This window comes from Stegostoma tigrinum, chromosome 10, assembly GCF_030684315.1.
Source record: "Stegostoma tigrinum isolate sSteTig4 chromosome 10, sSteTig4.hap1, whole genome shotgun sequence".
Classification (NCBI taxonomy): Eukaryota; Metazoa; Chordata; class Chondrichthyes; order Orectolobiformes; family Stegostomatidae; genus Stegostoma; species Stegostoma tigrinum.
In genome coordinates, this window is record NC_081363.1 from 65538283 (window position 1) to 65564855 (window position 26573).

The 26573-nt window shown below is 37.5% G+C and overlaps 1 protein-coding gene across 3 annotated transcripts in view; it reads left to right on the plus strand.

Moving 5' to 3' along the window:
* The window catches only part of cdin1 (CDAN1 interacting nuclease 1), a 149371-nt gene extending 134032 nt beyond the window's left edge, over positions 1–15339 (plus strand). For all 3 annotated transcript variants that reach the window (XM_048537501.2, XM_048537502.1, XM_059649209.1), the window contains one exon: positions 14506–15339. In XM_048537501.2, the coding sequence (XP_048393458.1) occupies positions 14506–14659 (154 nt within the window). In that variant the 3' untranslated portion in view covers positions 14660–15339. The remainder of the gene's footprint in view (positions 1–14505) is intronic.
* Positions 15340–26573: the final 11234 nt, after the last annotated feature.

The window sequence follows — 26573 nt, forward strand, 5'->3', positions numbered from 1 at the left end:
CATAGCCTTGCCTCTGCTAATCGCTGTGCAAGCATTCAGTCCAACAGCTGTCTAAGGACTTAATTTCTCCACATCTTGCCTTTTACAAGAGTGATGCTGGGACTGGAGGATTCGAGTTATAGAGAAGGCTGATTAGTCTGGGGCTTTTTTTTTCCTTGAGTGTCAGGGGCTGACCAGTGACTGTACAGAGGTTTATAAAATCATGAGGGACATGGAAAGGATGAAAAACTAAAGTCTATTTCCTAGATGGCGTAATTAGATTAGATTAGATTCCCTACAGTGTGGAAACAGGCCCTTCGGCCCAACGATTTAAAAGCGACCTAAGGGATAACTTTTTCATGCAGAGCATGTATGGAATGAGCTGCCAGAGAAAGTGGCAGAGGTGGGCACAAATGCAACACTTAAAAGGCACCTGGCTGGAAATATGAATAAGAAAGGTTTAGAAGGATAAGAGTCAAATGGGACTAGATCAGATTGGGATGTCTGGACAACGCAGATCAGTTAGACCAAAGGGTCCATGCTGTCTCATTCTATGACTCTATATATTGGATGACTAAGGTAGTGGCTGTTCTTCTGCATCAACTCCACGAAACCAAAATAACTTCAGAGAGCTGTAGATTGTCTTTTTGAATATAGTCAAGACCAACATCGATTAAATTGGTGGATGCAAAGAGAGCAAGGAACATATTCAAACTCTTTCGTTCCAAAATTTGGCCTTTGCTGTACCCCTTCAAAAGGAAGTATTTCCTTCCTTAAATAAAACACCAAAACTGTACACATTATTCCAGCTGTGGTCCTGCCAACATGCAAGACAACATCCTTTATACCCTAACTCATTTAGTGTAAAGGTCAATGTAGTATTGTCTTTATTATTATTTGTTGTAACTGCATGTTAACTTTTATGATTCTTATACAAGATACCAAAATCCCCTGAATACTGACATTAGCAATCTCTTAAATAATGTGCTCCTGAGATGCTGCTTGGCCTGCTGTGTTCATCCAGCCTCACATTTTATTCTCTTAAATAATGTTCTGCTTTTCCACTCTTCCTGCCAAAGTGAATAGTTCACACCTCTTGTATTATACTCCACTTACCACTCTCTGCCCAATCACTTAACCAGTCTTCACCTGTTTGCAGCATACTAACTTTGTATTGTGAGGAAAATTGGATATATGTTATGCGCCCCTCACCTTCTGCCTCACTATTCTTGGCTATATCTAAATATGTAGGGCTTTTCTTCTGGACCTCCTTCAGTTAAATCCTTTCTCCTTCGAGATACTTCTTAAAATATACCTTGGTGATCAAACTTTTGGTTAACTCCCCGATTATCTCATCCTTTTGCCTAGTGTTCATTTTCCTACATTCAGTTATGCTTCTGTGAAACATCTTAAACATAATGGTTTTCTGTGCTGAAGGTGCTTTATAAGTGCAAATTGTTATCCAGTCAGTTAAGTCAAACCCATGTCAGCGTCAAATAATTACCATGCTATTTTGAAACTGCAGTGTGCTGAGTAAAGGTCCGGTTTGGCCCCAAGTTGATTTTTCTCCCTCCTTTTCCTATGATCGTGGGTTTTGTGAATGAGACTTTGTGGACCTGTGCCAATGAGTGCCTGGGCTGTGATTGCTTAGGCTAAGTACACATTGAACTGTTGAAGGCAATAGAGAAAGCAGATGTTGACTTCTGGAATGAGGGGAGAGATAAGCTAAGCTCCATGATGCAACAGGACAATGCTTGAACACACCACTATTTAATTGCTATCACAAACTGTTTTACATCAGTGTGTCTCAGGAAGTACTGTGTAGTTTCTAGGTATGTTAACCATAATTTGTCTCCAACATCATGGATCGATGTTGTTTTTGCCAAGAACAAATTCGAGCCTGCTGCCATTTATGGATTAAAATACTTAATTAGGAAATACCACATACAAATAGAATAGTGCCTTAAAAATAAGGAAAAAATTGTTGGTGTATCTTCAAAAACTATGCCTCACTGCAACCTTGCTCTATCCTATAGCCACACGGTATTTCTGCTCCAAGGTAAGTGGCTCATAGGTTGTCAGCTTCTGTAACTGCTGTGATTTCATCCATTGGTGGGACCTGAGGATATGTCGTGTTCTGTACAGGATGATGATTTTTCTAACGCTGCCAGTCGCCCAGCATCACCACCACCTCATTAGGCTGCATTCAGCTCCGTACGACCGTAGTAATAAAGGGTAACTTGCATTTATGTAGTGCCTTCACAACCTCCATATGTGAAGACACACACTACAGCCAATTAAGTGAGTACTTTTTGAAATATTTTCTTGTTACTGTGGTGAATTATGGTGACTGGTTTGCAGTCAACAAAGTTGTATAAGCATTAAAGAAACTAATGACCAATTTTTTTTTTGTTAGTACAGTTAGTTGAGGAGTACATTTGATCAGAAAGCTGGAAATCTTCCTTGCTGTTTGGATGTGTAGGATCTTTGGTTTTATCATTTCATCTGAATTGCTATCTCTGACAGTCCACTACCCCTTCATTGCTACACTGAAAAATTAGCATTGTTTATGTGCTCAAGTTTCTGGAGTCAGTCTTGAACAATTGATCTGATTTACTAGTGAGATTGCTGTTGAGACCACCTCACATCCTTTGCTTCCGTTTTTTTTTGTTACAATCTATTGTTATACAATTCAAAAAAATTAATTTCTTTGATTGCTTAAGAGACTACCCATGATTTTTCCCTGTCCAAACCTGAGCATTGACATCAATTATACCAGCCTCTGAATGGCCAAATATTGACTGGGGCTGCAAGCTTTCTTATCGACGTTGATAACTTAATAAAGCGTTTATCCACTTGAAAGGTGAAGAGAAATGTTTTCAGTGGTAACATTTATTCAGCTGAATTATGTATTTTTTCATATATTGGAGGTATTTAGTGTTTAATATTGTCAATGACCAGTTCTCTTCTAGGCCACCAGGAGAACTGTTTGTGATGGCCTTTTCCCTATTGAAGTACCTCAAATGACTCATAGCAAGTATTGAAAAAATACCTCCACAAAGTTCAGAATGAGAACTGTAGGTTCAGATTAATTGAATTTAAGAGCTTACAGATGTGCAGAAAAGCACTTTGATTAATTTAACATCACCTAATGTTTCACCAAATGTTCACTATTTCTTGAAGTTGAAAAATGTCAAAAGAATGCTGTTTATGGATCTAGACTTAAATGTTATCCAGTAGTGTTAAGGGATATGGGATAAAGGTGAGAATATGATCATGAGGAACAGATAAGCCATGATCTCATTGAACATTATAGAAGGCTCAAGGCTTCTAAATTATATACTGCTCCTATGATTTGTAGAAGTCAGTTGCTTCACAATTTAGGTTGTACTTTTCACAGACTTCTAATCTTCTAAATAAAAAAAAATTTTGCACACGATCCTAAATCTATGTCCTGTCATTTTGGAAATGCATGAGAAATACTTGTTTCTTTCTACTCTAACAAATGTAAGGTCCCTACAGACACAAATCAAAGAATATATAATAGTTGACAAAGAAATGGCTGAGGACCTGAATGCATACTTTGGTTCTTTCTTCACAAAAGAGGACACAATTCAGAATTGTTGGAGGATGCAATATTTTGTGAAAAGGAAGAACCGAGGGAAATTAATATTTGTAGAGAAATGGTGCTGGGAAAATGGTTGAGATTGAACGCTGATAAATTCCCAGGGCCTGATAATCTACATCCCAGAAATACTGGATGCATTGATGGCCAACTTCAAGGATTCTATAAACTCTGGAGCAGCCCCTGCAGATTGAAGATTGGCTAATGTCCTTCCAATATTCAAAAAAGGAGATAGAGAGAAAACAGGGAGTTGCAGACCGGTGAGCGTAACATGATGGGGAAATTTCTTGAATCCGCTGTTGGGAAGCAGTGGCAGGATCAGACTGTCAGCATGGATTTTAAAAAAAGGAGAACCATGCTTAATAAATCTGTTGGAATTCTATGAAGATGTAACTAGTAGAGTTGACAAGGGGAAGCCAGTTGATGTAATATGTTTGGACTTTCAGAAAGTGTTTGACAAAATCCCACTGAAGAGATTAATGTGCAAAATTAAAGCATGTGGGATTAGGAGAAGTGTTTTGAGATGGATAGGAAACGAGTTGGCAGAGAGGAAACAAACAGTAGGAATTAAGGGGTCATTTTCATGTTGGTGGCAGTAACTAGTTGGGTGCCACAGGGATCAATGCTGTGACACCAGCTATTCACAATATATATTAATGATTTGGATGAGGCAACAAAATGTAACATCTCCAAGTTTGTAGATGATACCAATTTGGGTGGGAGGGTGAACTGTGACAGGGATGCAGAGATCGTGTAGCATGATTACAGTGGGTTGGGTGAGTGGGTAAATCAATGGCAGTTATAGTATAATTTAGATAAATGTGAGGTTATTCACTTTGGAAGCAAAAACAAGAAGACAGATTACTACCTGATTGGCTGTAAATTGGAAGACAGGAGTGTGCAACGGGATTGGGTATCCTTGTGCACCAGTTATTGAAGGTAAGCATGCAGGTGCAGCAGGCAGTAAAGAACCAGATGGTATGTTGGCCTTCATTGCAAGAGGTTTTGAGTACAGGAGCAGGAATGTATTGTTGCAGTTTTCCAGAGTCTTCATGAGACCACACCAGAAATATTATGTGCAGAAAAGACTACCGGGCTGATTCCGGGCCTGGCAAGTATGAGGAGAGATTGACTAGGTTGGGATTGTTTTCGCCTGAGTTCAGACAAATGAGGGGGATTTTCATGGAGACTTATAAAATTCTAATAGGACTGAACAGGGTAGATGCAGGGAGGACATTCCTGCTGGTGGGTGTGCCCAGAACCAGGGGTCACAGTACGAGGATTCGGGGTAGACAATTTAGGACGGAGATGAGGAGACATTTCTTCACCCAAAGAGTGGTAAGCCTGTGGAATTCGTCACCACAGGAAGTAGTTGATGCCAAAACATTGAATGTATTCAAGAGGCGACTAGATAGAGCCCTTGGGGCCAATAGGTTCAAAGGTTATGGGAGAAAGCAGGATTAAGCTATTGAATTGGACAATCAGTTATGATCGTGAAGAAGAGAGGAGCGGTTTGAAGGGCCAAATGGCCGCCTCCTGCTCCTATCGTCCATGTTTCCAGGTCTTCTAATCTGTCCTCATCTATAATTCTCATTACAACTTGTTTACCTCTTGCCCTCTGAAGAACCCCTTCCAGAAATTGATCATTTTTACAAGTAAATTATTTCCCATTGCATTTCTGAGAATGAGGAATGGCTTTGCAGTCATTTTGATGCTTTGTCAACTTTTGGGTGATGAACCACAATCTTTATGGCAGGTTTATTTTTGGACTATTCTTTATTCTGAAGAGAAAATAATGGTACACAAAAAAATGCATTAGACATTGTTTATATGGACTTTGCAGATCTCATCTTCTTATAGCTGTATATTTAGGGATTTTCACAAATCACCTCTGTCAATATTCGACACAGGAAGGTTTTTCTACCCCCGAGGGTCATTCAGTTTTTCTAGTTTATAATCTAATTAGGATGCAGCATTTATCATGCAGAATGGTCCTTGTCAATGTGTTTTTTTTTAAATTGCCTCATAATTTGGCTATTCACAAGTTGGAGAACCCATTATTTTTATTATTTGGACACTCGGGCAGACTGAATATTGTAACTTGCCTGATTTGGTATGATTATCTGCCACAGCTTCAAAAGCACCAAAGACAAATGCAGGAAGATGTAAACTTGTGTTACTCTGCCAAATATATCCCTCTAATTGCATTGTTTTCCATAGGATAACCTCTTGTCAAAAGCACAGGTTGTTCACAATTAGAATGCAACTTTGCTGACCTCTAGGATTCCCGTTTGGCACCCAATGAGCTCATTCTTATTTGAGTGGTACATCTCAGTGCAGCTGTTGATTATCTTCAAGCCAATCCTGCAGAAAAGGGACTGTGTTTCTGTCTTCTGCTGCCTCAGGATGATCTTTACATACATTATTTCCTTGGGGATAAATCTGATGATCATCTAACTTAGCTAGCCAATTTATTTTATTTGTTTTAAAATACTATCTACTATCAGCTTAACTATTAGAAAACTTTGGGCCTGGGTCATCTTTGCTCTGTCTTATCAAGGCTGTCTTTTGTTTAAAATTAGCAAGCTCTCTTTTATATACTTTATTCCAAGCTCATTGCCTGCTAATGGAACTTCCCATGATTGTGGTAGCACTGTTTAGGGAAGTATTCCCTCTTGCATTCACTGTTGCTAAAACACTCCTTTCTCAGAATATGTTGTAGTACAAAGAGGTAGCCTTATGAATCTATGTTAATAATCTTGCCATCAATTTTAAGTGGCATTGTTTCATTTTTGTCTATTACCTGGGTGATAGACATTAGTCTTGGTGTGAAAGGTTTATACGTTTATTGAAAGTGTAGCCCTTCATCATGCTGTCTTCTTAGAGGAGCAGAGAGATTGAGGGGTTCAAATGCAAAACTCACTAAAGTTAGACAACAATTTATTTTGTTTAATTAATAATAATTTAACAGGCTAGTGAAGTGCTGACATTTTTTCCACCCAAAGGATCTGGAATGCCATAGGGTAGAAGCCATGTTACAGAAAATGTATATAAATTCTATTTCGATGCTATTTGGAGTACTCTTTCTCAAAAAACTGTTGAAGTTGATTAGTTGGAGATTTCAAAATTGAGGTTGACATTTTTTGTTAAACAAGAATGTCGCAGAACATGGAACTAAGGTGGATAAATGAATTTAAGATCAAAGCTAGCCGTGATCTAACTGAAAGTTGATGGAGGCTCCAGGTTGAAAGGCCCAATTCTTTACGTTGTTTGATTAAGAAATAATTATCTCACTCAGGTTCAATATATATTTGTTTGAAGAATGCGGATTATCTTACCAGAGGATTGGCTGTGTAATAAATATCATTGTAAATTTAAATTTAAGTACATTAATGCATTTATGAAATCATGAGCTGTGTCACTATACAAAGTATTCAAGGCTACTATTATCCAGCTGAATGAGGAACTATGTTTTTCTTAAATGTACAAAGGTTTGCAGTATTTTGGAAGTACGAATGCAGTACAAATGATAAAGTGTGGCTTCAAATTAATGCTTGCAAAGTGTGTCTAACCAGGCTCCAGGAAGTCAGTGAGTGATGTCTGACTTGTCATCTTGACAGAGCTCCAAGACCACTTCTCGGTGGATTTCTTGCTGCTAAATTACAATGTATGACTACATTATGGACCTGTCTGGCTCAGCTGATGTATCCAAAGGGCTGCTTCAGCCTCCTGGTTTCCTTGTGAGGAATTTCATGTTATCTGTAGCAATACTTTAATCCTGTTTTAATTCTGACAACACAGATGCTAGGGGCAGTGTAGGCTGCAGATTGCACCTGGACTACTTTTCTAGCACTTTTCAATGCAGGCATTTTAAAATGTATGATGGGGACAGTTCAATGTATTCAGGGAATACTGCAGAGGACATAACTTCCTGAAGTTTTCCTTTTTTTGCTCCTTTGTATAAACAGATCTGCATATCCTGTTTTTGAATTTATCTGGCACTTTTTAACTGCCTGTGCGGACACCAGCCAGGTCCCAGATGTCAGGGGAAAAAGGTTGTAAATGTGCAAGGCATCGTCCGATTATGTAGATATCATCTTGCAGTGGCCTTGAAATGGCCTTCCAGTTCAAGCCCTAAAAATAAACACCTATTAATCACCTAATGGTAACACTCCTTGACCACTGCTTTGAGTGTGGAGACCCAAACACAGCTTCCTACAATAGCTGATCTCACGTACTCTGTCACCCAGGATAAGAAACAGTGTGCCTGGCATTTTTTTTTATATAAAGAGACCAGCTTTAACTGGTTGTTTTCAGCAATCTCAAACTGGCCCCATTACTGATATATGACTCAAAGTCCTGGACATAATACAATACAAGCTTTGTCCTCAGTCTGTGGGGAGAAAATAGCATGGAAAGTGCTTTGTGCTATCCAAATTTTGCTGTAAAGTTCTAAAAGAACTCAAATCCGTGTTTGTCATATGTAAGAGGGGAACTGTTTGTCTTTCTTTCTAACAGGCACAAAAACCATACTTGGTCTTCAAAGTAAATAGCCTCTGTGTTTGGAAAACATACTAAGCTGTTTTTTTTTCTGAAGGATATTTGTGATTGATTTCCCTTTTTTTTGTACCAGGCATGTTTGACTTGGGTGGTATTTCAATACTATTTTTCTTGTGTTGATGGTATTGTCGTTTGTGATTCTATGTGCAATGTGCAACTTGTATCGATTTTCTAGTTTTGATGATAAAACCCACCAAAAACCCCAATTATTAAAAATTTACAATAATTTTAAAGCTTGAAACAGGCATACTTCCAAGTCTGCCAGTTCAGTGTAACTGCAATGTTAATCAAGTGAGGGAAATTTTTTTTGGTAATGCTGTGAATTCAGTGACAATTAATTTTGACAGTGCTACAGCGTTGAGAGGAATGCATTTTGGTAATTAACACTTTATCCCATGCTGTGTTCCTCTGTGACAGAGCAGTATGGCATTATTTCTTGGAGCTGTTTATAACTAAGTTACTATTCTGCATTGTGTTACTCAGAAGCAAGAAAGAAAAGTCACCTGGGCCATTCATGCATGCCATTTACCCAATTATAAGGATACTGAAAGATTAAATAAGTTTTTCATTTGCCCTCTGTACCATAGAAAGTATATAGCTCACTGAAATCTGAAGGGATAAAGAAAATAGTTAAAATTTGGAGGATTAAAAAAAGTTTAATATAATTTTCAAATATTTGTGGTAAAGGTCCCTGGCATTTATTAACAATCATGGGAATTCTGTGGTGTCACTGTAATTCAGTGATACTTTGTTCATCTATTTGCTCACCCTAAATTGAAGAAAATTCTACTAGTTTTATTTTTGAAGAGACTGCCCCTTTAAAGCAGCAAAGGAATTGTTTGTAGAATTTTTATTGTACTTCTTGTCCTTATAAAATGTGGCTTGTTGGTACTTTTATCTGTCATTTTCTAGATTGGAGTAAGCCATGTTCCACATTCCATATTTAAATACATACTGGATCCAAGTGAGGACTGCACAAATTATGAACAGACCAAACAAAATTCCATCTTGATTACATTGCACTTCAGCATGTAAATTGTTCAGACATTCTCCATTTAAAGGAGGACATAAATAATGCTACTGAAAAATTTTTGGAGTGTGCTGCAGATACCAAATTTTGAAATCTATCTTAGATCTTATATGAACCAGTATGTTTATACAGCAACTTCTTTGTTAGGGGAAGAATTGTACTCTTTTCATTTACATGGATCATTTTCCACACATTTTTAATGAAGAAAATAACACTGAAATAAACCGCACTGTCACATGTATTTCCGGGGGAAAATAATGCACAATTCTGCTCGCTCTCCAGGTTTTATTTAGTTAAAGTTCATGCTTGATTTTTAATGCAGGGTTTGTTGCTAGTCTCCAAATTTGAGTAATGTTTGGCAATGAGCCCTGTTCAGAAAGTAGTCAGAAGTACTTATCAAGTTACCCCCAGCTGCTGCGAGGGCGCTTTTTAAAAAAAAAACTTTACAGAAATTTCCCTACCTCTTCTATAAGCTTTATTACACCAAGTTTGATTTTAATCGTGTGTAGGTTCCCATTCTATTGCACATCTTACTCTTTGAAATTGCTTACCAAAGTATTTATCTGAGGTCCTCCCTCTTTTTTGTTTCATTCCAACAGGAAACCTCTGGAAAGGTTCAGGAGTTTATTTATTAAAAAACCTTGAAAGGTACTAGAGTTGAATTCTTTAAGTTTTTTTTTCCAAACAATTAACAACTGCTGTTGATTTGCTATTGCATGTTTTGAAAAATATACAGGACCGATTTTACTGCTATTATTCAAAATCAGTTTGTTTTTGGCAAAAGTATCAATCGTGTAGATCTACTGTATATGTATTTGGAACACTCCATAAAGCATCTCAGTTGCCCTAAAAAATAAATTGGAATTTGCATTTGAACATTTTAAAAAGCAAGTTAAGGGCAATGGTACAAATCAGATAGGTAAATGAAAAAGTCGAGTAGATTTTAGAATGTTTAAAAATATGAAGCTTTTGATGGAGCAGACCGGAAACTATTTCATCTAGTTATGAAATTAGTGGCAATGGTCTATTGTTTCAATTTCACTACGAGAAAGAAAGGAGAGGATAGAAGGAATACCTTTTCTAATAACCATTTTATCATTGTGAGCAGCTGAGACAAACACTATTCAAAAGTTGCTGCTCTCATCTGAAGAAATAGAAGGAAAGGAAGACTAAAGCAAGTGGCAGAAAGCAGAATAGTGGGATTATCTTTGAAATATTTTACAAAACACAAAGTCTTATCTTCTAGTTTTTGTATAAACAAAAATTGTGCTGCTGTTTGTACAGTTGTCTAAATCAATATTAAAAGAATTATTGCAAATATAGACAAACATGACATTGTTCAGTTTGGATTACCGAAATTGTTTAAAATAATGCTTGTTGAGTTCCAAATGTTTGCACCTTAGTTGAATCTCAAATAAGTTGAAATTGTGAGAAATGTATAAAATAAATATGCAACCCAAAAATTGAGTGAATACTCTTCAGAATATAGATTATTGCAATACAAATAAGTTGATGTTAGAAGTAGGTACAAATTGTAAACTCACAATACTGTAATAATGTAACCTCACGTATTGCAGATAATTGAATTGGAACCTTTGACTCAAACCTACCAGCTCAATTTTATTCAGACAGATTATGCACAGAAAGTTTCTATTAATAACTTTCATAATTGTATTTTCTGAATTGAATATCAACAGTTACAACGTTTATGAGAACAAAAAATGCCAAGCAATAATGTAGATGAAGAAGACATTAAGACAAATTAAGGAACAGGCCATCATCACACTTCTTGGAGCAACATACAATAATACGAAATTGATGTACAGGTTTATAATGATCCAAACCTGAGGCAAGATTCAGACAAGCCACAGTATTGTTTAAATACCATATAAAAGTATGAGAAAAAGGCTGGGAGGAAATATAAGAAATCTGTATTATGCATCAGGTGCATAATTGGTAAGGATGGTTTAGATCACGAAAAGTCATAGAATATGCACTAACATGTCTTGGATATGTTTCTTAGTGCTCTGAATTGTAATTACCCTTTTTATATCATAAAGCTATTTATTACAACTTAACAAATACTTGATCTTGATGGCAAAAAGATCACAAAATAATAGGCAGCAAGTCACAATGTAGAACTACTGTGTACAGTTAAACCTATGTGACTCCATAATTTATATTTCATGTGTATAATTGGTAAAATAGTGAGGTCCTGGAAAACAATTTTTATTATAAAGAATGTTTTTTTTAGTACTTTGATGGTACTGAATTGCAGTTTCATTTTAACTGCAGGCCATTTAATTTTGTCAGGTTTGAGCAAATCCATAAGAGACATAGAACAAAGAACTGATGGAGGAAAACTTTATGTTGAGTAATGTTTCAAGACACAATAGAAACTCAGTTCATTTTCAATTTCTGGGCCCTGACATAAATTTAAACAATTGTACTTTGTGCCAAATGACTGCTTGTGTTGGCCTATAAACAAAATACAGCGACATTAACACTGTGCCTTCATAATCATTATTTAAAGATTTTATTGTTTTAAAAGTGTTGATCAAAGGCAATATTAAGTCAGGTAATATAAGTGAAAACATGCTTTTTTTAAATTCTCTTGTATTTTGAAAAAGGCTATGTTAAAAGCAGTTCCCCATGAACTTTTTGGCAGTTTTCCATCACACTGATTGAAGTTGCGACTAATTTTGTTCCCAAGAAAATTATTTTCTCATTTAAATAGGAAAGATGTCTTTAAAAGATTAAATAGGAAAGATGTCACTAAATAGGAAAGAGCTGAAAAATCTCACATTGTCAACATTAATATGTTACACTAATGTCATTCTTCATTGACCACATTTTAAAAAGAAATCCACAGCAGAATGCTTTCCATATTGTATCTCACGTGGAGACCCTTAGCTGCTGTTAATTTGACTTGAATTTTATTTGCACCACACCACTCTGTCAGAAATAGGACAAAGTTTACAATATGACAGTAAGAAAGTCAAAGATGGCATTCTGTTATCCAAGGTCCAATTCCTCAAAAGCATGCAGCTCCTGAAATCAGTTATGAGTTTGTTACAGTTGGATACTCTGTGATCACTTGAATGTAAATACTAGTTTTCTTTCTCTTTATTTACTTTTTAAAAGAATATTTACCTATGATTTCTGTGTTATATACAGAGTATGATATATGAAGTGTTGAGTATTTACTTCAAAAAATTTAAAAATAATGAATGAATATAATTAATTCACGTTATATTTTTTCAAAAGATTATTATCAATAATTATATGTATTATGCATGATCTATATTCTACATATACAGAATTATCAGTAACCCCAGTTCAGTCCTTACCCTTCGCTAAAGCTGTTGTATTATATGTGAATAATGATTTGCATAAATATATGTTTTCTCATTGATGCCGTAAGTGCATTTGATCATCTTGTGTTGTAGTGTTATCTTTTTACATACTATAACACTACAAAATAGTTGGATATGGGCTGAACAGTTCTGTTGTTGGGCCATCCTCCTGATGTTTAAAGTTATGAAAATTTGACAGTTTTAATTGAAAATCTTTCTCAATAATGCTAAAATCTAGCAACTTGTTTGGATGCTTGCACGAAAAATAAACTAGGGTTCTGATGTTCAGACCTCGTGGTGACACATTCTGATTGATAGTGATTACATCTTTATGAACTCTGGCTGAAGGTCCTAACTTCCTGATGGGTCAACTATTCCACAGGGCTACTTCCTGAGATTGCCTGTTGAGCTCAGCATATCCATTTTAGGGTTATGTATAGCACAGATCCAGAATTTTTTTAACTTTTTTTGCTAGCACTATGCATAAGAACAATTGATTGTACTGTTTTTCAAAAAAAAAGGTAATGCAACTTATAGTTAAGTATTTACAGTAGCAACTTAAAATTGTTAAATGTTGAAATGTTATTTGCATTATCCTCATTTTAAAACCTTCAGATGCAAGCATATTTTTGCATCCCTCATGCCAAAATATATTTGTTTTGTGTATTGAATGGTGTTTTTTTTTTACACTTTTTTTGTATACTTTCACATCCCATGATTACATAACATACCCTCAACTGTTAGTATTTCCTTTCATAATGCTGAAAGCGCAATTCCTTGTCAGAGTGCATAGTAAACATACAAGACACTATTATTTGTTTTCTTACATCCCCCGTCATGTGGACAAAACTGCAACAAAGCAATGCTAGTTTGCAAACTAAACAAATGTCATAATTGTAATTATTGTCATTGTTTTGACATAGTTTTCTAATAGCTATGAAATGACAGGCCCTCAGAGCCAGATTACTACATTTTTGGGCAAAGAACACACAGGCACTATTTATTTTCTTGGTGTACTAACAGCACTAGAGAAAGTGTAAAGTATTCCAGAAAACTGAGCACAATTAGCAATAATGCCTCCTGCAATATTACATCGGAACTGAAATGTTGCAGAATAGGAGGTATGACTTCAAATTAACATCATCTGACATATGTTGTCATCGACTGGTATCTTACACTGAGTAAAGAAAATGTGAGCTTTGGTTCCCGTTGTTGGGCTTGTGTGAAATAACTAGTGTACTGGATATTTCAAAATCTTATGCAGTTGAAGGAGGTGGAAACTTTGTTATAACTTAGCACTTTTAGCTCCTTGTCTTGCTTAGTACATCAGTGATGATGGCTGGCTGTAGTTGTCTTCCAGTGGTCAATCATGAATTGGACTGCCTTGGAACCCTGTGCAGTGTTGGCCTTTATTGCTCCTATTTGGAATCTCTTTCAAGTGTTCTTCCGGTTAGAAGTTAATATGCCATCCTGATTACTTTAAGTATACTGTACCTATCTTGCAAATAAACCCAATGATATTTAAAAAATGGATGATAACAACCAGTGGCCTACTGCTTAAGTCGCTCTTCACTCTGGTCTTGATGAAAAATTGTTATCTGTTTATTCTGAGTGAAATCGTAAATTGAATTTTAAGTGTTTATGTTGATCCTTCATTCAGTTAATCAAAACTTTGTTCTAGAATGTCCATATCAGGAAAATAAGCACCAGCATTGCCATTAGTTCCACTTAGCAACATCTTTTGGCCAAATACAGCTATATATACAGCAAATAAATTCATCCCGTAACCATTATTGATTAGCGATGTTACAAGATGTATCAAAACTGTGGTCTTCAATGTCCAAATATTTGTATCAAAAAAATTAATGTTTAACTTAATTAATGCAGCCAAATTGACATTTGCAGTGTATTCTTGGTGTACTTCTTAAAAAATATGTTTTGAATCTAATTTTCAGATTTGGGCCTGGATTAGTGATCTACTGGTGTGGATTTATTGAGGAGTTGGACTGTCACCGTGACCGTGGAATCATCCTCAAAGATTGCTTCCCCGAAGACATTGTAACCTTGCACTGCACCATGGCCAATATTGACCTTGGAAAGGATAGGTGAATCCGGAAGTGATTTTGCCTTTCTGCATTGAGAACTACTGACAAAATCTTGACTGAACTTTTGTTGAACTCCTGCTGCCCTGGGTCACCATAATACCTCTTTAGAATAACACATTTAGTGTTTCTGCTTTATTTCGGCAACACACTTCTGTGAGCACCCAAGAACTTACAAACATGTACCACTCATTATCAGTATGCCTGTCTGTGTCAGTACTTTACAGATAGTCCTAATCTTTGCAACTTCCGAATTCTTTTCTCCAGAAGAACTAAAATTCTAATGCCAGAAGGTACAAGTCAAAGTTTGTTTAATTGATTGAAAAGTTAGTTGTTTAGGTTTGTTACTGTACTATGAATTAATGGGATAACTTTTTTAAGATGTATTAAATAACTGTTAGATGGTTTCAAATTCCTTAATTTCAAATTGATTTACAAAGAGTATTGTTATGTTGCATTATCGCAAATTTGTAATTCATCAAATCAGCAGTCCAAATACATAAGGTGTTAAAACAGAAGGAGTGAAATTCCTGGCAGCTACATTCTTCAAACATGATTTCCAGTTAATAGCCAGGAACACAACTTTGCTTTCTAAGAGCTCACATGTACGAGGTGATTTTGGGTCAGTTCTCAACAATGTAACAGTTTGACAATATATGTAATAAAAACAATTTTATTTGTATCTAATTGCTGCATGCATTCAGCAAAAGTTTCTTAAATTTCATTGAGTGCTTAGTTGACTATGATGTCTGCATTTGTCACTTATTGAGCTGATATGCATTGTCTAAAAACAGATCCAGGTTTGAAATTGCTGAAAAAAATGTCAGATCTGATAAACAATGTTAACTGGTTCCTGAAACTGCTGTGAGTGGATATACCTATCCTCCAATCTAAATATGTAACTGGTTTTAATCTTCCACAATTTAATACGTATGCCCACATATCAGTTTTTGTTTTCTTTTTGGAGATATGTCACATTAGTTTTAACAACAACCTGATTTTAAATTATTGATTTTTCTCAAAGCATTATTTTTTAATCTTCCATGCAGATCATTGTCTCCTTTAGCCCAGCTTCTGGTGCATACAAGCTGGCATATGTCAATGTTGATCCCCAGCTTGTATTACTGAGGAGGACTAGTGGCAGAAAAGGTTTCCTGCTATAAAATCATGTGTCAAGTCAATAAAATTACAGTCAATATAAAGGTGATCAGTTGGTTTATGGTGAACTCATATAGAACAAGAAAAGCAATTCTTTCCACCCTTTTTTTTTAGAATTGTGAGGTTAAGATTTTTTAAAAATTGTCTTTAAATCTTACAAAAAGAAGGCATGTTACCTGTTCTGCAATGTCCCTGACAAAACCCTGAGTGGTTTGATTATTAGTGAGCAAAGAGAGGCTTGGATTATTTTATTGAGAAGAAGGTCCAAGATATTTAAGCTCTGCAACAATAACAGCATTTATTCTGTCAACAGTGGAGACTGAATCTCCAAAATTCCAAAAATATTATGAGAATGGCAAGTTGTTTTAAACTATCCACGAAGACTTGTTAGGTTCTTCAGGGTTGCTATTCAACATTTCTGCAATCTGAAGGCAAAACTAATATGCTTCAAAGTGCCATGGGGAAGAGGGAAGAGATTCTTAAGATCAAGTTACAGGCTTCCTTACAAATCAGTGAAAATCATTGGGTTTTTTTTGTAGTCAGCAGAGAGAAGAGGCTGCTTGACTTTGTGACCTACCACAATTGCATATCTCATCAAATAAATGCATCCACAACCATCTACAAATTCTGAGAGATTTGTATTGACATGGCCAGAGGGGAAGAATCTTGGGGGCAACTGCTGCTGGTAGCAAATTTAGCTAATTCTCCAAAAACGAAGAGAAGTGCTTGGAGCTGATCACTGGAAGTTACTACTTGGGTGAAACCGGGAAACATGAATGCATTGGAAATTGGGAGAACCTGTTTACTAAGAGAACTGTAAATCCATGGAGAATTTGATGTATGATAAGTATAAAAGTGAAAGGTTTCTTTCTGTAATTTAAAGCATGTTAACTATTTAAAAGAACGTTCAGGAAATGGTGATTTCAATTATTTGATGCAATATAAATCTTGACATTAAATCTTGTGTCACACTTTTCATCTCTTAACTGGAATTTCAGATTTTTTTTTAAAAAAATTACCCATCCCTACAGAGATTATAACACCTGAACTTGTTGTCAGGCTTTCATTGTGCTTGCAATGGAGCAGCATCAGGAAATGATCAACAACATTGATCAAGTCAGCATGTTCCCTATAATTGTGGTTCTCTTTGCCCCACGTTCCCCTAGGTTGGAAAAATAATCTTCTCAACACAAGTACAAAGTCAAAGTGGAAGAAATTATACTCAAACTTACTTTGTTCTGTGGCATTATATATTTGGTGTTGTAATAAGCACCACTGTGCTAGTTCAGTTATTGAATTTAACATGCATTTTGAGGTAAATATTATGAAATCCTTACTTTTTTTAAGTGTTTGATTTGGAAATGAGCATTCTCAAAAGATTCAGCCCTACTTCTTGCCAGCTGGTGTTAGTGACGGAATTTGTTTTGCAACACTGTAAGCACTTTTATAGATGCCGTATTCTATTAAGATTAAGGATTTCACTTTTGCCCATTTGTTGTCTCCTCTGCCTTTTTACTTGTCTATAAAACTGCTTTGTAAATAGAATTAAGTATAAGTCCTACACACTACAAATAATGCACCTCAGTATTCTGTACTTTGAGACAAAGCTGAGCGTAGACTTCCACTTTAGTAGGTCATGACTATTTTATGCGAAAGTGATGTTTAATGAGAATTGATAGTAGTTATTGGTAGTAAAATTCCCCCAATCATATTATCCTAAAAGAGCTCCTCAGAAAGCCAATGAATTGCCTCTGTCTTAGATCGTGGTATTAAGTCTAATTGTAGTTTACAACCACACCTATGATGTAGGGAAAATGTTGGGATTGCTAATGCGATAGATGGTATGTCAGAAAACACAAAAGTGCATAAAACAGGATGTACGATGCAGTTTTTAATTCTGTGTGGATTCTCCAAACTGGAGAAATGTATTTCTGTTTATTGAATAGACTTGATAATTTTGTGGTTGCTACTTCTGAAAACTAGCTCACAAAGGGGTGAGGAAAAGCTTTCCTCCAATCCATGACTATCTACTGTAAAAGAACAACATTTCAGAAGAACAATTTTGATTACTGCTGTTTCTTTTTTAACCTGACAATCCTGAGTTTTGAAAATTTGTAACCTACTGCACCTTTCTCATTAAATCACTTTTTCCCCCATAGCACTTGCTTTGAAAGCTTTTAACGGTCAAAATTATCTTTTTATTTTTCTGAATTTTCAATTCTGGGAAATGAGGGGGAAAAAAAACTTCCAAAAAAGAATGGATGTATTTTTCAAAAGCAAGTAACTTGACACACATTTTTAAGTGCTGCTTAAACAGCTATTTGTTCAAACATCATGAGAAGTCTGGTACCGGGTGAACTGGGGCTAGAGTGCTGTGTGCAAGTAAAGAATTGAATGAAAGCAAGTAGCTCATTGGTCTGTAGATTAGTGAGCAGCAATTGATGACAAATGCCTCTCACCTGGCAACAATTGTGAGCTTGTCTCCCACATTGGAGAACTGATTGGGAGCATGAATGTTTGGGAGAAGATATTCGATCTCTGCGAGGTCTGTATTCTCTGCTGTCAAAACCACCTTATGTCTGAAGATAGCCAGTTTATTTTTTCCCTCAGAAGTTGCTGTATATTATGGCTTTTAACCAGTAAGCCAGAGATGTTATGTGTGCACAAGCCACCTTTTATCATCTACAAATAAAAAAAATGAAAGAACCACAGATGCTGCAAACACTTCTGAGGAAGGGTCACCGGATCTGAAACATTATCTCTGATTTTTATGTTCACAGATGCTGCTAGACCTGCTGAGCTTTTCCACTGGTTTTGCTTTTGTTCTTTACCATCTACAAGCAGTTGGAATTATCTTGAGAAGGACAGTCAAGGGCAAGTATGTTCTGACAAGCCAAAAGGATTTAGTGAACTCTTGTGAACAGGGGCCATTTAAATGCCTTCCCAGTCTTTCCCACTTCCCATCAAACACTTTTCTTTTTCCCCTGTCTGTGTGTGTTTGTAGGGGAGAGTTGATAAGGGGGTTGGAAATTTAACTAATATAGCTGACTGTAATAGAGTAATATGTTGACTGTTAACGTGTTTCTCTGTAGGTAGAATCTATTTATTTGTTATAGAGTTATTCCTGTTATGCACGCAAATTTGTCTGTGCTTTCTGTCAAAATGTATCTCAAGCACAGGTAAATTGGAGGGTTTTGTGTACTTCTTATAAAAACCTTTTAATTTATGTGATGACTCCAGAAATAACAGAGCCTGTGTTCCTACGCGCTGCCCCAGTTCAGGTGCTTGTCTGGGATTGTTTTGAAACTGAGGCATCAAGGATCTGTGTGTGATGTTAGTACCTAACACAGGTGAAGGAGAACACTAAGTTCTGTACTACATTTAAGACATGGCACTGGAAATGACATAGGATTTCCTACCCGTGATAGAGTTGGCCCTGGCAATCTTAAGAACTTCTAACATCTAGATTGATTGATTGGTAAATTGGAGGTAGTATTCTCTGTCAAACTTGTGAAAGCAGAGATAATTAAGACAAAAACAAATTGCTGGAGAAATGCAACAGGTCTGGCAGCATCTGTGGAGAGGAAGCAGAGTTACTGTTTGGAATTCGGTGACCCTTTAGTTAGAATAAGGGTGACTGGACGTGAAATGTTAACTGCACTTTCTCTCTGCAGATGCGGTCAGGTCTGATGAATATTTGCAGCAATTTCTGTTTGACATCCAGAATCTACGGTCCTTTGTTCTGTTTTAGAGGTAATTGAGATACTGGCATGGCATTCCCTTTTTTTTAAGGGAAATACAAGTGACCAAGTACTGTAAGTAATGAAACATTGAAATCAGATGAGATTAAGTTACAGTTCAAGAACATTTGAGGAGAGAGTGAAAAAAGGAAAGAAGAAAAAGACAGCGCAGGAAAGGAAAGAGAAATAGTATTGGAAAGAGTAGAGATGGGAACAGTAGAATTAGAATTGGTGGTACAGAGTAAGTTGACAGGTAAAGCACAGGCAATTCATGTTTCACTATCAGAGGAGATTTCTCAGGATAATGACACTGTTGACTTAAGAACTATATTGGCTGCCTTTGAGTTGGTGTCTGAGGTTAAAGCTCTGGAATTAATGGAACAGCCAGGGCAAGCCAATATTTAATTTGAAAAGGTCAAGCAAACAAATTGTAACAAGAGCATTAGAAGCTAAAAGATGTTAATGGAGATCTTAAAGAGGTTGTACTATTAGAATTGAAAAATTCGCTATCTTCTATAATAAGAGCCCATGTTGAGGATCAAAGAGTTGCAACTGCTACACACTGCTATAAGCTAATCCATAACCCTATTTTTTTTCCCCCCTCTGTGGCGTTCATACATTTGAAAGAAAATGGGAGAGTGAAAATGAAGGCAATAAGGAATGGATAGCTAGAAATTCCCCAAAGTCTCCTCAGATCAGAAATGAAACTACTGAGGATGGAGATAAAAATTGGAAGCTGAGGTGTTTCCCCTGTAATAACGTGGAACACATTCATTCAAAATGCTGGAAGCTTTGAGGAAAACCAGTGTGGGTAACTGAAAGATATGAAGGTTTTCCTTCTTTCAAAAGAGCCAGTAACACCTTTTATCTTCAAAGGAAGCCTATAACTATAAGCAATGCAGAGCCGACTCAAACTCTTGACGGGGAAGGATTTTGTTTTCCCTCCAAAGAATTCAATGAAAAACAGTGTTCATAAATGGGATAAGTGGATAGTATATCCCAGTTCTGTCGTAAAAAGTTCAAATGGAGTATAATTTATTGTCTGTACTAGTGACAGTTGGGATAATTAAGAAATTTCTGTGGATGGAGTTGATTTACTTTTGGGAAATGAAATAGCAGGCATGAAAGTTATAGCTTTGCCAATAATCGCAGAAAATCCAGTGGTGAAAGAGACAGCCCTGTTGCCAGAACAGGTTCCAGGCGTTTTTCCATTGTATATACTGACAAGAGCAATGCTAAACAAAGTTCATCACCTGAGATCATCACAGTACCAAAGGCAGATGTTAGGTCTACTGAAAACTTGCTTGAGACTGAGGATAATTCAAAAGAATTGTTTGGTATGTCTTCTTTAATTGAGGCTCAGGATGCAGATCCAGATTGAAGTAAGTTAAGACAGTTTGCACCAAAGCTAAGGCTGAAGGAGTTCCAGAGTGGTGATGTATTAAAAAAGGTTCTGTTGAAAAAGCACTGTAAACGAAGACTGGACCGTTGTTTATCAAATTGTGGTACCACCCAGATATTGTAAGGAGATATTGAGTAGCCCCTAAAATTCCTATTGCAGGACATCTGGAAATACAGAAAATGCAGGTGTTGATAACCAGGCATTTTATGTGGCCAGGATATCATAAATACGTAGTCCAGTTGTGTTAAATATGCCATACATGTGATTTCATGGGAAAACATCGGTGTAGAGCTGGATGAACACAGCAGGCCAAGCAGTATCAGAGGAGCAGGAAAGCTTGGTGTTTTGGGTCGGCACCCTTCTTCAGAAATGGGGGAGGGAAAGGGGATTCTGAAAAGAACAGGGAGACGGGGAGTTGGATAAAGGAGAAGATAGGGTGAGAGGAGACAGACAGGTCAAAGAGGTGGGGTTAGACCCAGTGAAGGTGAATGTAGGTGGGGAGTTAGGGAAGGGATAGGTCAGTCCAGGGAGGAAGGGCAGGTTAGTGGGTAGGGGATGGGGGTGGGGCTTGAGGTGGGAGGAATGGTTAGGGAGGTGGAGACTTAGCTAGGTTGGTTTTGGCATGTGGTCGGGGGAGGGGAGATTTTGAAGCTTGTGAAATCCACATTGATACCCTTGGGGTGCAGGGTTCCCAAGTGAAAAATGAGATGCTGTTTCTGCATCTTTCAGGTGGCGTCATTGTGGCAACGCAGGATTCCTGGGATGGTCATGTCAGCCGAGGAGTGTGGGGGCGGGGGGGGGGGGGTGCGGGTTGGTGAGGGTTATGTAGTTGTTTGTTGCGAACTGAGCATAGGCGTTCTGCAAAGCGGTCCCCAAGCTTCCATTTGGTTTCTCCAATGTAGAGGAGGCCACAATGTGAACAGCGGATGCAGTACATCACATTAATACATGTGCAGGTGAACATCTGTTTGATGTGAAAAGTCTTCCTAGGGCCTGGGATGGGGGTGAGGGGGGAGGTATAGGGGTAGGTGTAGCACTTCGGTTGCAGGGAAAAGTGCTGGGGATGGTGGGGCTGGAGGGGAGTTTGGAGTGGACAAGGGAGTCAGAGAGAGTGATCTCTCCGGAAAGCACACAAGGGTGGGGACGGAAAACTGTCTTTGGTAGGGTCGGGTTTCAGATGGCAGAAATGTTAGAGGATGATGCGTTGGATCTAGAAGTTAGAGGGGTGGTATGTGAGGACGTGGGGGATTCTGTTTTGGTTATTGCAGATAGGGGATGTGAGGGATGAGTTGAGGGAAATGCAGGAGACACGGTCGAGGGCATTTTCGATCGCTGGAGGGGAAGTTGCGGCTTTTGAAAAAAGGGGACATCTGGGATGTTTGGGAGTGGAATGCCTCAGCTTGGGACCAGATGCACTGGAAGTGAAGGAATTGGGAATAGGGAATGGCCTTTTTACAGGATGGTGGGTGAGAGGAGGAATATTCTAGGTAGTTGTGGGAGTTAGGCTTAAAATGGATATCGGTTTCCAGGTGGATGCCAGAGATGGAGACAGAAAGGTTCAGGAAGGAGAGAGAGGTGTCGGAGATGGTCCAGGTAAACTTAAGGTTGGGGTGGAAGGTGTGAGTGAAGTGGATGAACTGTTCGAGCTCCTCGTGGAAACACGAGGTGGCTCTGAAACAGTCATCTGATGTAATGGAGGAAGAGGTGGGGAATAGGGCCAGTGTAGCTTTGGAAGAGGGATTGTTCCACGTACCCTACAAAGAGGCAGGCATAGCTTGGGCCCATACGGGTACCCATGGCCACCCCCTTTGTCTGCAGGAAGTGGGAGGAATTAAAACAGAAGTTGTTGAGGGTGAGGACCTTTTGATATCTGTACCAGCTCTAGAAGAACCATTCAGTCAAGTGGCAGTAGATTGTGACAGTTGGACTGTTTACAAAAGTGAAAGCAGGACATCAATATATCCTTGCAATAATGGATGTGACAATTCAGTTCCCAGAAACCATTTTTTTCAAGAACAATTACAGCTAGGATAGTAGTGGAAAAGTTAACTCATTATGGACTACCAAATAAGATACAGTCTGGTCAGGGTTCTAACTTGATCTCCTGAAAAACTTCAGGTGTAATTAGCAATTTGGGTATAAGACAATTGTGAAGTTAGTTGTGTATTGTGCACAAACACAGGGAGTTTTGAAAAACGTACCAACGGTTTGTCCAGGCCATCATTAGGCATACTGTTATGAATACTGGATTCCCCCAAATGAATCTATTGTGTTTACATTAATTGAGCTGATTTAGAGTAATGTGATTATAGGTCAGTTAAATTTGTTAGGGGAGAAGACCTTGAACCAAAAAGGCAAATCCTTCATGTTGAATTACATGTCCATGGTTCTGGAAAGACTCTCAGGAGTATGTAAAGTAGCACACGCATTTTGAAAGTTTCAAAAGCAAATGTAATAATGGACTGATGAACACTCAGTAACTAGAATGTTTAAAGTGAGCGACAGACTCTTTACATTGTTACATTTCTCCAAGATGAACCTTCAAAAAAATGTACAGGCCACTGAAAAGTAATAAGGGGGATTAGTAGAATTACTGATCTACTTCTAATTGGGTGAAAAAAGTATCATTGTAGGGAAGAGGATGAAGAGGAACAAGTATATCAGGTGGTAACAATAGTGAAAGATAATGGAGAAAATAAGAGGTGAGGTGGAAAGAGAGCTACACAGTTCATTGTGTGAACTACACAGTGATTCTCCTACATTGATTAACACAAATACTGGGACAGCTAGACACCGTGCTCTACTACTTGGAGAGGACAACAGGACAACCCTGTAAGACTTGAAAAAGTACAAGATAAACTGTAGAGATACACCTTGATGCCTAGAAAACATTGTGCATAATGTGGACTTAAAGGAGTTAGGGCCAGTAAAACAGTACTCTTTTCTATTAAGAGAAATGGGAACTGCAGATGCTGGAGAATCTGCGATAACAAAGTGTGGAGCTAGATGAACACAGGAGGCCAAGCAGCATCCTGAAACATCAGCTTTTGTGCCCCTAAGATGCTGCTTGGCTTGCTGTGTCCAACCAGCTCCACACTTTATCTCCTTTTTTGTTAACTCCAGAATTCAAGTTCATGCAGAGAGGGACATTCAATAGATGTTGAAAATCAATTTGATTGAACCTAATCAAAGCAGCTGAAGTCCACTCATAGTGTTAGTTCCTAAATTGGATGAATCAACTAGACTCTTGTGTATAGATTATAGAAAGGTAAATCTCAATCACAAAGGCAGATTTGTACCGGTTTATGTTGAGGAATTTAAACAATCATCATCACTTGGCAGTGGGGTGTGGGGACTACTGACCAAACTATTGCGATTAAAGGCAGTCAAGTCCCCAGAGCCTAAACTGGGATATGGGTATCTTCATGCATAAATCACGGAAAACTAGAAGGCAAGTATGGTGGGCAAATGGAATTTTGTTGTTTATTACTAAAGGAGTGTTGTATAAAAGTGGGAAATATTGAACTAGACATTGGTGAGCATGCATCTGGAGTAGTGCATAAAGTTTTGGTCCCCTTACTTGAGGAAGCATGTAATTGCATTGGAAGCAGTTCAAAGCGGGTTTGCTAGGCTAATTACAGAGATGAGAGGCTTGCTTTTGTGAAGAGAGATTGAGAACTTTAGGCCAGTAGTCTCTTGAATTTAGAAGAATGAGGGGAGATTAAATTGAGGTATGTAAGATGCTAAAGGCGATTGACAAGGTAGACTTAGAGCTGATGTTTCCTCTTGCGGGTCAACCTAGCATGAGAAGTCATAGTTTTTAGCTAAGGGATGGCAGATTTAAAACAAATGAGGAATTACTTCCCTCCAAGGGTCATGAATCTGTGGAATTCACTGCTGCAGAATGTGTTGGATGCTAAGACAATAAATAAATTTGAGGAGGAAACTGATTTTTAATTAGTTATGAGTTGAAGTGTTGTGGAGTATAGACAAGAAAGTGGCATTCGGGCCAAGATGAGATCAGCTATCACCTTATTAGATGGCACAATGGGCTCAAAGAGCTGAATTGCCTATTCCTGCTCCTACTACTTATGCTTAATTCCACATGTTCGAAGATTGCATTGATTGAGTTGGAAGTGCTTCATTGCTGTCTAAGACTGATCAGTTGAAGGGACATTAACATCAAGGGCTAAAGAAATACCTGCTTGTTACATCAAATGGGTTGCATCAATGTGCAATCATGCCGTTTGGACGAATGTACACAGCAGCATCATTCTAATGGCTTAAGAGTCAGGTGGTACCTAAGATTTGTAACTGTGTAATTTATTTAGATGAGGTTGTGATATAAAGCGACCCTTGAAAACAGGAAGTGAGGCAAATAGATGACCTGTTTAAACAATTGCAGTTAGCTGAGAATAAATTTAACCAAAACTGAATTTGTAAAAGCCAGAATTACTTACCTATGCATATTGTAGAGCAAGGGCAAGTGATGCCATGTACAGCAAATGCTCTAATAGAATTCCCTGTTCCTAAAACTGACCAAGAATTCATGAGATATTTGGGAATGTGTGGATTTGACCTGAATTTGTGCGTAATTTTAGCAGTGTAGCTGTACCTTTTTTAGTAATCCTATTAACAAAGCAAGCAAAAGTGGGAAGTCAGTAGAACGCCAAGCAGCCTTTGAGAAGCTGAAGTCGAGTTTTAACAACTCGACCACTGTTGGTTTCCCTGATTTATATCTTTTTTCCAGATCTTTCAAAATGGGTACAAGGTACAGCCTTGTTACAGGATGATGTGTTGGGAATGGAGAAATCAGTAAGGTAGATCTCTAATAAACTAAACCAGTATCAGAATCTACCATAGAAAAATGGACATTGGAATTATTGTTAGCTCTTCAACATTTTAAAGTCTATGTCTGACACAGAAGCAAGGAAATACTAATTTGCACTTATCATAATTTACTGACCTTCATTGGAATGCAACACTAATTAGATGGAGTCTTTTGAATCGACCATTTAATGGAAATACAATTCACATTGCTGAAAAAGAGAATGTAATAATAGATGCATTGCTCTGATTGTGAAACATGGGAATAAGTTAAAGGTTAAAGAAATTGCCAAAATTGTATAAAGTCCTTTGAAGGAGAGCATTGTTGTTTGTGTATCAAATATTTTGTAATGAAACACATTTCTGAAATTTGTGTTTCTCTGCTTTAAGGACGAAGGCATGTAAAAACCATAATAAAATCAGAAATTGGAAAAACTAAGCAGGTCAGGCAGCATCCGTGGAGAGAAATCAGTTAATACTTTGACCCCTGAAGAAGGGTCACTGGACCCACAACAATACCTCTGGTTTATCTCCATTGCAACCTGACCTGCTGAGTTTTCCAGCAATTTCTAACATTGGTGTGATTTCCAGCATCCACAGTTCTTTTGGGGTTTTCTTCCATGTATAAACTGTATTTTACTATTGTTCTGTAGTTTTGATTGTGGACTGAAATGGGGAAGTAACTTTGCTAAAAAGAAAAGAAAACAAGGATAGTTGAAGGATTGCTGCACTTTCTCAAAGCAAGAGACCTGATACTCATTGTAAGTCATATTTACGCAGCCTATGACAGACAG